This window comes from Haliotis asinina, chromosome 4, assembly GCF_037392515.1.
Source record: "Haliotis asinina isolate JCU_RB_2024 chromosome 4, JCU_Hal_asi_v2, whole genome shotgun sequence".
Taxonomy (NCBI): domain Eukaryota; kingdom Metazoa; phylum Mollusca; class Gastropoda; order Lepetellida; family Haliotidae; genus Haliotis; species Haliotis asinina.
This window is the reverse complement of record NC_090283.1, coordinates 24,605,739-24,618,158: the sequence shown is the minus strand read 5'-3', so window position 1 is coordinate 24,618,158 and position 12,420 is coordinate 24,605,739. Positions and strand designations below refer to the sequence as shown.

Below are 12,420 nucleotides of genomic sequence, written 5' to 3'. Positions count from 1 at the left end.
CCCCACCATGATCTCGGAAACCAAACTGTTATATTTCACAAATACCAATATCCATGTGCAGATGTATTGGTCTCCTAAAACACAATACCATGAAATAAAAAAACAACAAAATTTAACTTACAGGGGACAAAATCTAGAATAAGAAACCTTAAAATATGTCTGAACTGATCAAATATGTTTGTCCCAAATATCACCATGTCTGTCTGTCTGTCTGTGATCAAGTCATTAAGTCATTAAGTCATTAAAAAAAACAACTCCATGAGTATCCTCTTTCACATAAATATCCCAATATCCCATCCCATATCCCAATATCCCATCCCATGTCCTAATATCCCATCCCATATCCCAAGTCCCAATATCCCATCCCATGTTCCAATATCCCATGTTCCAATATCCCATGTTCCAATATCCCATCCCATGTTTCAATATCCCATCCCATGTCCAAATATCCCATCCCATGTCCCAATATCCCAACCCATATCCAAATATCCCATCCCATGTCCCAATATCCCATCCCATGTCCCAATATCCCATCCCATGTCCCAATATCCCATGTCCCAATATCCCAACATAGTGGCCAGATGAGTACCATAACCATGATTTTGTTGCCATGAGCATATCACCCTGTGTGCTGACGCACACAGTTGTCACATTATTGGCACAAACCCATTACAATCTAAAACCTGCCTCTTAGTTTCCTAGCAACAAAATAAAAAGTAGGATGGAAATTATTAACAACTGTTTACAGAATTCTGAAGCTTTTCCAGAAGTCCATCTACAAAGCAAATGGGAACTTGATGGAAAGAGTAAGTCAAGCTTTTAGGAATTACACAAGAACCTAATCTTTGCAAAGAAATTAACCATTTAAATCGTAAAACACTTTCAAAGAATATCATACAAAGTCCTCCAAATAAACCTTTGCTTGTCATTTTAACTGTTATCACATGCTTTGAAAAATGGCTAGGCATTATTTCCCTGAACTGCAATATCAATAATATATAAATAATGTTCCTAATATAACACTTAATGGTTAATGAGATAGGATGAATCAGGTTATTTCAAGTGTTCCCGAGCTATTTCGGGATCTCTCTACAAATAAACAAGTATGCACATAAAAATGGTTCCACAAAAAGTTGCTAAACACAGTTTGTTCCGTTGCCATGTTACATGGCCAACTAATTATATCGTGGAAAAACGTACATCGATAAAATGGAATAATAACAGGCAAATACACTGGCACAGAACTGTGTATTTCTTCAGAAAATAAACTTTCTGTAATGGGAATTCTTCTTTCATTTTAAAGCTTGTGTTAACGCGGATTTAAGAAAATGTATTTGTTGTTGAATTACAATGAGGTTCAACATGGCCCTTTGACAGAGACAGATCCTGACCTGAAAGACGGTCAAGTCTGAACTATGCGTGCAGGCTGTACCAGACTATGGTAGCAGCTCTGTAAACCACAGAAACGTTAAATGGGTAATTGTCGGTACAGGTTCTACAGATACGTAACCCAGGTACATTTCTGTATACAGCACTGTACCCTAAACAAGGTCAAAATACAGAAAAGAATCTGGCGCCTTTAAAGGATGACAAATGGTATTGTGCTGTGTGAAATATTTGTTACCATGTATGGCCGTTTCAGACTCCTATCAAATGCAACTAATACAACTGTATGACAGTTCCAATGAAGATTACAATACACCGTGGAAAGGAATAATTCAAGGGTACGATTCTGTATTCCGATTTTGGCTAGGGTACTTTTCTGTATACTGGCAATGACCTCTTCAGCCACAGTATGGTGACAGATTCTCTCTGTGTACCACAACGAAGTCAGATGGTCTATACTTAACACAGTTTGCTTGTCTGTTGTTAAATGTCGCACTCAGCAATATTCCAGCAATATGGCAGCAGTCTGTAAATAATGTGATCCAGTGATCAACATTATGTGCATTGATCTACAATAGGATACAATGTCATGTGTCAGCTAAGTCAGCACACAGGGGTTGCTGAAGACCAATTCTAACCCAGATCTTCACAGCCGTATCTGTGTAACATCAGACATACATGTGTAGGTCAGAGGATAAGAAGGAAGGGTGACTACAGATGTTCACACCTCTGGAAAGTTGTGTTTGTTCCGAGTCTGGGGATAATATTTATGCAGCAATTCCAGGGCAATGAGAAACACACTGATGGTGATCCTGGAGCAAGGTGTTCAATGAAAGTGGACGTACAAGTGCACATCTTTGACGCTACAAGCAATTGTGGTCATTGTCAAAGAAATTTTGATTTGCAATGCAACACAACCTGATCTGTCAACAAGATGCAACAGAATAACATACGAATACAGCCATGAAAAAAATGAAATTCTAAAAACCTTCTAAACACATTTCGTATGAGGTAAACTGACACCTAGAGTGTGTTTGCAGACCTGAGAAATGAAATAAAAAGGAGTTCTAATAGATGCTAGATTGGAAGTCCAGATTGCCCCAGTTCTAGGAACAGTTCTGCAATCCATTAAACTTGAATTTGTTTTGTATACAAAATGGCTCTATTTCTAGAACTAAATGTCTAACTCACACCCAGCTGTGCAGAGAAGCACAATATTAGTTTGTGCGACTTTATTTTGGTTTCATGTATGCATCTTAACGATCTTTCTATTGAACAAGGGTTTTTTAAAGTACTTGGCCATTTACTGTTATTTCATAATAGCAAATTATTGATTAGTTTTCTGGCAAATACATTATTTTATTAATACTAGAGCTGCAACGAATCCACTATAAACTGAATATTATATGTGTTAAAAAAACCGAGTAATATATGTGGATATTGCCGAAAAATAATTTCACAGCAATAAATATTGAACACATTCATTGAAGCAATAACAAAACACATTCTTTTTCATGCTTTTAACATGATGACAATGTTAATTTTTCACAACAACCAATAACTATGTGATTATAAAGTTAAATATATCAGAGTGTTGACAATTAAAATCCTGACTGATATGGATATATTCCATTTTGATGATCATATCTTAAGAAAAATGACCAAACTCAAGTAAAAACCTCCTCTTAAAAAAAGAAAATCATAAATGCTCATTTCTTGTGACTGAGATTTAATAACAAAATAAATTCACTAAATATGCCTCTTAAATCCATAATTTACACTAAATACAATAGCTCATAGACACAAAGACTGACAATAGTAACAAAAGCACAACGTAAATTTCAACCTGCGCTTTTCTTGTGCAAACACAATGAGCATCCAGAATTCACTGACAAAGCATGTAGTCAAAGACAACTCGCTTACATTCTAGACGAAGGATCTTTTAAGTGGACCCCAGGCCTATATTTCTGTATATTTGGACTATGCCCTGCCTGGGATAAAGTGTTTGTATTGGGAACCTTACTGGGATTTTCAGGATCTGGTTCAGGATGGCATACATACTTAATAGTAAACATGTGCATGTACACACAAACATGACCTAATTACTGCACCAGGCCTAGTTACCATAGCTGACCTAGTTACACTTAAAGCAGCATAACTTTCGACAAAATATAGTTATCATAAGAGTTCTTTTGCAAGGAATTCTTCATTTCCCCTTGCTTTGATGGCCATGACCTCTACATTCAGTGTTCCATATGTGACACACAATTACTAGTCATATATGCTTTAATTTCCTTGACATATTTGCTAGGGAACATTGCTTAATGTTGGGCGTTTCATATGTGACACACAATTTCAAGTCATACCTGCTTTAATTTCTTTGACGTAGTTGCTAGGGAACCATCCTGTCTTGCCGTTCAGTGTCCCTTCCCACCATCCCTCCTCCAGAACCTGTGTGACCGTGATGATGTCTCCCTTGGAGAAGCAGAGCTGCAACAGACAGATACAGTGTTACAGGTGCTTGATGCAGTGTTACAGGTGGCTGATACAGTGTTACAGGAGTCTGTGACAGTGTTACAGGTACTTGATACAGTGCTACAGTGGTTGATACCGTGTTACAGGAGTTTGATACAGTGTTACAGGAGTTTGATACAGTGTTACAGGTGGCTGATACAGTGTTACAGGCACTTGATACAGTGTTTTTTTATACAGGTGCTTGATACAGTGTTCCAGGTGGCTGATACAGTGTTACAGGCGCTTGATACAGTGTTTTTTATACAGGAGCTTGAAACAGTGTTACAGGTGGCTGATACAGTGTTACAGGCACATGATACAGTGTTTTTTTATACAGGTGCTTGATAGTGTTACAGGTGGCTGATACAGTGTTACAGGTGGCTGATACAGTGTTACAGGAGTTTGATACAGTGTTACAGGTGGCTGATACAGTGTTACAGGCGCTTGATACAGTGTTTTTTATACAGGAGCTTGAAACAGTGTTACAGGTGGTTGATACAGTGTTACAGGAGTTTGATACAGTGTTACAGGTGACTGATAGTGTTACCGGCGCTTGATACAGTGTTACAGGTGGTTGGCACAGTGTTACAGGTTGATGAAATGTTACCGGTGTCTGATACATGTTAAGGTGTCTGATAAACGTTATGGTGAATGGTACAGTGTTATAGGTGGTTGATATAGGGTTATAGTATGAATAGTGCTGCACGTTATAAAATGATATGGTTGAACAGAGTTATCTACACACAGTTATACAGAGATGCAATATAGAGTATTGCAAGTAAAATGGTAATCAAGTGAGTGAGTGAGTGAGTGAGTGAGTGAGTGAGTGTCTTCAATATTTCAGAAATCTCTGTCATGGACACTTGGTTTAACACCTTGCATCAAAGTCATGTGCTGAGAATCAGTCAATAAGGAACACAACACCTGCTTCCCAATCATCCAGATGTACACTGAATGAAGAAACGTATAAGTAATTTGTAGGTGTTTTAAACTGGGACATAAATACTGGTTCCATGAACATGATCTCATTCCGATTCCAATTACCCAAATTTTGGATATTTTTAATGCTGATCATCAGTGCATCACTCTGAGAATTATCTTTCCACTTGTCAGATCACTTGTGATGCAAGCAACATTTTGCAACAACTAATCAATCCTGGAAACCGATTACAGATACTGATGAAGTGCCCTCAGATTCTCTTATAGTACCAAGGTAACCCGAAATGTTAAGGAGCTGATGGATGAACCAAGCTTCTTGTTTATCCATATCACATTTCCACGAGCTATCAGCTAAACCAGATGTGGTCAATTACAAAATGCACTAGTCTGTCGTATTAATTCTGAAGCAAATATATCCAAGAAAGCAAACGAAAGTCTAGAAAATGTGGCAAGTTTAGATTTTCTTAGCTTCATGATGAAAGTATAAGGGCTACATTTCATTATATCATTTTTCTTACTTTGAACTTTTTCCCAGTAAAATATGTTCATTTATGAGACTAGTTGTTAGTCTAAACATTCACTTAATTTCAGTCCAGTGAACCCAAATCAGAACCCCACCTGAAAACCATTACCACATTTATCAGAAATCGACATTTCCCAGGCACTCAATCAATGTTTACCTACTTGTAGTGAAGGCCATAGGACCTGGCTACATTTCAGGATGAAAGAGCGGCACATATGTGCATATATAGTCCACAAGACAATAAACTAATTTATCAAATGTAGAAAAGGAAATCTTATATCATTTTGCAAATAAATTGACAGGTTTTTTACTACCAGTATATCTGAATTGCCAGCTGACATGAGCATATTACACTTATGACATCAGCATATTACACTTATGAATAGTTGGATTTGAATAGAATTTATGTGGTAAATACAATAATCTCTGATTTGGATAACATTTACATACCAAAATACAATGAAATTCATTTTCAGTAAAGTTTCTTTATTAAAAAACATAATATATTTGATACAGTTTGATAAATACATCAACCGTTTTCAATTTGTAGGTGTGTGAAGAACATGTGAATATAGTCATGACTGATCGTAATTTTAAAAATGATCAATCATTTGTGTAAACTTCAACACCACATAAGATTTTTTAAAACAAGAATAAAGTGAATTTAGGACTATTTTCAAGCGATGTGTGTCATTCTTGCTTACAAATTGCTCTTACTCTACTAACAATTACTGATATGAATTTATCACTACAAACACACAATCATTGACTGTCTATATTCAGACCCAAAACAAAAAAAATGTTTAAACTAAACTAGGCTCCCCCATATGGGTTCATTCATGATCTATGTATAAAACTGCTATCTGTACTTGGTGTCATTCACACAGATCTAAGTCATAGATCACAGCAAGGTCTCACATTTCACAGATAACACAGAAAACTAAACGAGTCCTTCCCAGGGTTATCTCCCCTGAATCCAAGATGGCTTCTGCCAAGCTAATGAATCTTGATCCTCATCATTGCAAAGTGACTTCCAAGCTGATAACCTCTGCTGATCCACACAGAGACATGATAGGAGACTCATAAATATTGGTATCATGTTATTTCCCTCTTGGAAACAGGTTCCCCAGGACTTGAATACTTGATATGAATCATTGATGATCATGAGTCTGCATTGAAATTTACAGCATAAGGAAGACCCACAAGACTTGAACATCTTTCTGAGATTATTACTCACTAAGATGTCTGTCTGCAGTGGTCAACATTCCTGATTTGAGGTCCTTTGCTCAAATGGGGCTCCTTTCATGAAACAACCTTTACTAAGGTTAAAATTCACTTTCAATCTTTAACACGGCACTAAGGTTACCTTAGTGACTTACAATCACCTTAGTGAAATGGGCTGTAATCATACAGAAATGTGCAACCTGTAACACATCTGCATGCCAGCTGATCTCTTCAGGATCCCATGGTTGTCTCAAGAGGTGACTAAAGAGATCAGGTGGTCAGGCTTGCTGACTTGGTTGACACATGTCATTGTATCCCAATTGCTCACATAGCTGCTCATCCAGTTAATCACTGCATAGTCTGGTCCAGACTTTCATATATACACATCATCGCCATATAAATGAAATATTGCGGAGGGTGGTGTAAGACAACCAACCTATTGACCAAAACATTACTCTCAAATTAAATATATTAGTGAGCTGACAATTATTGCAACTGGCACAGATACATTCCATTTTGCTGATAAAATAACACCAAAATTCAATCAGTGAGTGAGTAACTCACTCACTCACACGCCTGTTGCTAGTAACGTGATAATCATAAACCTTTAACCCAATTCCCTCCCCTCACAGCTGTTTACTGTAGACTAACCATTAGTCCCTCAATATATATCCAGAATAAAAAGTTAAGCCCCAGCCTATTTCAAAACTAAGATGTGATGCTGTGGAAATGTTGGGAAAACCAATGCGTATTTGGTGGGTTCATCTAGTAAATGTTTAAAATAAAATGAAATGATGTTAAAGATATGATGGTACTGCTTTTTAAAGCTACGAGGGTTGGCTGAAAAGTTCTCAGCCTGAGTGGTTTTTCCCCACCAGGTAGAGACAGGTGTTTGCCACCAATGAGGACAATCATTTAGTGAATCATAGACACAAGAACTACAAACATACTAATAGTTTTATCTCAACTACAGCTCTTTTGGTAAACCTACCCTCTGAAATCATCAGAAATGGACAAAACTGAATACAGGGCAGTCATCAAGTACTTGCAAAAGAAAGGGATGTCCCCAACACAGATACATGCTGACATGGTCTCCACTCTAGGGGATGATGCTCCTTCATTTTCCACAGTAAAGAAGTGGGCAGCAGAATTTAAGCGTGGCACACAAAGCCTTGATGATGACCCACACTCAGGAAGGCCTTCAACAGCAACCACTCCCGAAAACTTCACGCGAGTGTGTGAACTTGGAAGGGGACTATGTCGAAAACTAAATTACAAACGTGGACTTTGTAACTTTTTTTCACAGTGAGGCTTAGAACTTTTCAGCCAACCCTTGTATATGATAATAAGGAGGAGTTCCAGTGAGTTGTGAGATTCATAACCTAAGGAAATCTAGACTTCATTCAAGACCTTTGCATTGGGAAAGGGAGGGTAGAAGGGCAAATAGTGAGTGAGTGAGTGAGTTTAGTTTTACGTCGCACTTAGCAATATTCCAGCTATATGGCGACGGTCTGTAAATAATCGAGTCTGAACCAGACAATCCAGAGATCAACAACATGAGCATCGATCTGGGCAATGGGGAACCGATGACATGTGTCAACCAAGTCAGCTAGTCTGACCACCCGATCCCGTTAGTCGCCTCTTACGACAAGCCTAGTCACCTTTTATGGCAAGCATGGGTTGCTGAAGGCCTATTCTACCCCGGGACCTTCACGGGTCAGAAGGGCAAATAATGACAGTCAGGGACTGTGAGACAAAGTTCTGTTCAAGATACAATGGGTATGGTTTTCAGGGTCTTCAAAAGTGGGGATTCAAAAACATATGTCCCGGATGATCACGGAATGATTAATCCACAAAGCTAACCAACTGACCCTTGAATAAAAGCTGAAAGAATTTACATGAAGGTGTTGACATTGTACACCTAGCTGACTAAACAGTCGACAAGTTAAACCACATAGCTAGCAATGAATGCTTATATACTTTTGATAAGATGGTAATATCTCCTTGATCAATAACTGATTACACCCTTGAGATCCAAGACCATCAAAGAAGTACCAGCTCAGTGTGATAGAAGTAGGCTAGCTACATTTCCTGTACAGTGACTCCTGCGATAGTGTGTGATGAGATCTGCACTGCAATGGCACTGCTGGACCACAGTATGGTGTGTTGTGAGTTAGTGAGTGAGTGAGTGAGTTGAGTTCTACGCTTCACACAGCAATATTCCAGCTACATGTATATGGTGGTGGTCTGTAAATAACCAAGTTGAATCAGAGAATCCAGTGATTGACATCATGCATGTCAGCCTGTGATATTAAGAAACCATTACAAGACCACCTTATGCCTTTAGCTGTATCATATTACAAGCACTGGTCATTAAAGACCAATTCTCACCTAGATCTTTATGGGTCACTGCCAGAATGGACACAATGAAACAGTTGTGTTGTGACAGTCTAAGTAAAAGATCACCTCTCCAGGGATCGCCATTAATTTTGCAAGTGGATTCCTCAGCATGAATTACAACACTATTCATCACTAACTGCATCACTATTCATTACTTACTGCATCACTATTCATCACTAATGATTTATCCCTCATACTAAGATGTCCTTCAAAGAAGACAGGACTGATGTGTATGGCGTCACTATGTACACCAGGGCCTCTAGACTTAACACCTAATCGCTGAATATATCATTTCGATAGTAACAACTAAACAGGAGCCCCAGACAGCAGTGATTCAAAATCTGAGGAAACCTAGACTTGCTTCATTTATGGCTTAAACTTTGCAAAGAGGGCTAGGCAGTATGGAAAATAATATGTTTCAGTGACTGTGAGACAGACTACATGGAGTACCACCCCTACTTACCATCCCTCCCCCTAACCCCTCCCTCACCATTCCCCCCCACTTCTACTGGAGCGATTGGCACATGTCTGAATGAGGTGATAAGGATGGTTATATCTCATGATACTACTACTGATATGCCTGACTCAGAAATGGACAACTGGACAGAGATGATCTCTCCGTTAGTGCAACACATCATACAGAGAGCCTCCTTGGTCTCAGATGACGGGGTCACACTCAGAGCCAATGGAGTATGGAGAAAGTCAGCATGAGAAGGCTCAGGGATGTGGGCAGTCCGTCTCTGCCCAGAACCACAACCTATTCCCTAATGCCTAGTCTTCCCTGCAATGCTAAAGCCCCAAGTGAAGCAAGTTTAGAATCCCCATCTCAATTGGGCATTTCAATGCCAATGGGTTTACTTGATACTATCAGTATTACATATTCAGGGATTAAGCATGAGTCAAGGACGGGGATGCTAGTCCTGTCACTGTCAATCTCAACTACCCAGGTCCTGCCTGAGCCTCTGCTTCAGCATCCTCAGTTTCAGCTGAGGATGACTCAATCACAGCTTGGAGTGGGCGAAAGGTTCAGCACAAGAATTAGGGAGGGATGGGTAGGCAGGCAGAGTTGGTCATGTCTCTGCCGACCTCAACTATCCAGATCCTCCTTGAGCTTTTGCTGCAGCATTCTACGTAACACTGAGGATGACTAACTCACAGCTTGGAGTAGGGTATAGTCTCAGCACAAGAGGAGGGAAGGACCAGTAGGCAGACAGAGTAGGTCCTATCTCTGCTGACCTGTCCAGGTCCTCCTTGAGCGTCTCCTTCAGCATTCTACGACTCAGCTAAGGATGACATACCACACCTTGGAGTGTGGGAAAACAGCACAAGAATAGGGAGGGATGGGGAGGCAGACAGAGTCCCTGCTGACCTCAACTATCCCCCCCCCCCCCCCCCCCTATCCTGTTTGAGCATCTCCCCCTCCCCTTGCCCTTCGCACATCAACACCACTTTCATCGCCAGATTCTCCAGTCCCATCAAAACACGCCATAACCTTCTGTCCAGGAAGACCCTCTAGCACCAGGGGCTTCAAGTTGTGATGATTTTATAGTCATTAACATGTAATAACCACAGACAGAAGCTATAAAACTTCCATAATGCTCAAATAAAATAGCGAGGTGCTTCTGCAGCTATCTTCACACTGCATATATTCTGCAGCATAAAATGTTGTTTTACCTAGAATGACAATTGGGCAAAGAAAATACAGTTATCTCATGTTATCTAAGAATTTATTCATATTCACAATATATATTTTTAAATCCAAAGGAACACATAACAGCCCAAAATGGACTCCTTTTTTGTGTGGGAAACATATTATGTTTAACCCTACAACACTGGTGCCATTCCACAACCAGGAAATGACCCAAGTCCAGCCATAGCAACCATCGTTGAGCAAGACTCCACAGTTGGAGCGCAAAATATCCATCATTGTGACTGACCATCCAGTTACCTTAGTCCCTTATGGTATCCATCATCAGGTAACATGGACTTAGGTAGAGAGAATACCTATATACTTAACCAGGTTTTGAATTTAAGGGAGGAGTTGTCTTTAACGCCATAATTTTAACATGAGGGTACCCAGCTGAAATGGCACCATGGTTGACCATGGTCAACCACGGCTTACCACAGTAAACCATGGTATTACCATGGTTTACCGTGCTAAACCGTGGTCACCAACATTTCTAGACCATGGTAGACCATGGTCTACCATGGTCATCATGGCAGACCATGGTCATTATAGACCATGGTCACCAGTAACCATGGTAGACCATGGTCTTTTCCATTTTACCATGGTAGACCATGGTCATCACAACTCATGATCACCAGAAACCATGGTAGACCATGGTCATTGTCCTTTTGCCATGGCAGACCATGGTCATCCTAGACAAAACCATGGTAAAACATGGTGTTTTCGTTCAAAGCAGTGGTTGACCATGGTCATTTCATGAAAGTCCATGGTAGACCATGGTCATCACAGAAAAATTTTACATTTTAAACTGTGATAAATAAAAAATTTAAAAGGGGAAACCTGATGTTTTCATGACTCTGTGTTTCATTTATGAATAACAAATCTTGTAGGTCCTTGTTCTTACATTTGTGTGCATTAAACAACTAAATCTTAACACCTCAGTGAGTGTTAAAATGTAGTGTGATATAATAAAAAAAATAGAACACGATGTCATAAAAATAATCATAAGCGGAACTATTCACTGATTTTACTAATATTTGCTGCAGAGATACACAAACAAACAACTGACGTCTTATACTCTGGAAAAGCAAAACAAAAATAACCCTGTGTTCATCTGAAAATATAATAGGCATGGTTTATTTCTCCCAATCCCTTTGTTAAAGTTGTCCATTAAACTGTGTAAATCTCGTCTCTCTCTAATACTAGTTTTTGTGTGTGGGTGCCTTTTTCTTCTTGTTTTAAAATAAACACAACAAACATTGTACGACAGAAAAGCTAAACAATGTCTCAGCAATATAGACAGTTCAAAGAAAAACTCACCTTTTGTTAATAGCTACGCAACTAGTTGATACTGTAGAGGTTTTCTAATTGCCCTGAATAGTGATATTTAATCCATAAAGTACAGGCCCTGACGCAAATATATCCAAGAATACCCATGTAAGTCTAGAAAATATGGATTGTAGATTCCCTTAACTTCAGGCTGCAAATGAAGAAAGTCCGTTAAAAACCGTTATGACTTAAAAAATTGTGTAGCACAAGGTGTCAAAGTTCACGGTGCCTGTAAGGAAAGATTCAGTTTGTTCTCAGATTGTAGATTCCCTTAGCTTCTGCGAATGAAGAAAGTCTCAGCGCTCTATTTCATTATATTATTATAGTATTATACTATAGTATTTTCAATATGAACTTTTTTAAGTAAAATATGTTCATTTCAGAGACTAGTTGTTAGTCTATCCATAAAGTAAAACTT

The 12,420-nt window shown here is 39.0% G+C and overlaps 1 protein-coding gene across 4 annotated transcripts in view; it reads right to left on the bottom strand.

Moving 5' to 3' along the window:
* The window catches only part of LOC137281409 (rho guanine nucleotide exchange factor 7-like), an 89,526-nt gene that overhangs the window by 43,982 nt on the left and 33,124 nt on the right, over positions 1–12,420 (bottom strand). For all 4 annotated transcript variants that reach the window (XM_067812617.1, XM_067812616.1, XM_067812614.1 and 1 more), the window contains one exon: positions 3,753–3,876. In XM_067812617.1, coding sequence (XP_067668718.1) covers positions 3,753–3,876 — 124 coding nt within the window. The remainder of the gene's footprint in view (positions 1–3,752; positions 3,877–12,420) is intronic.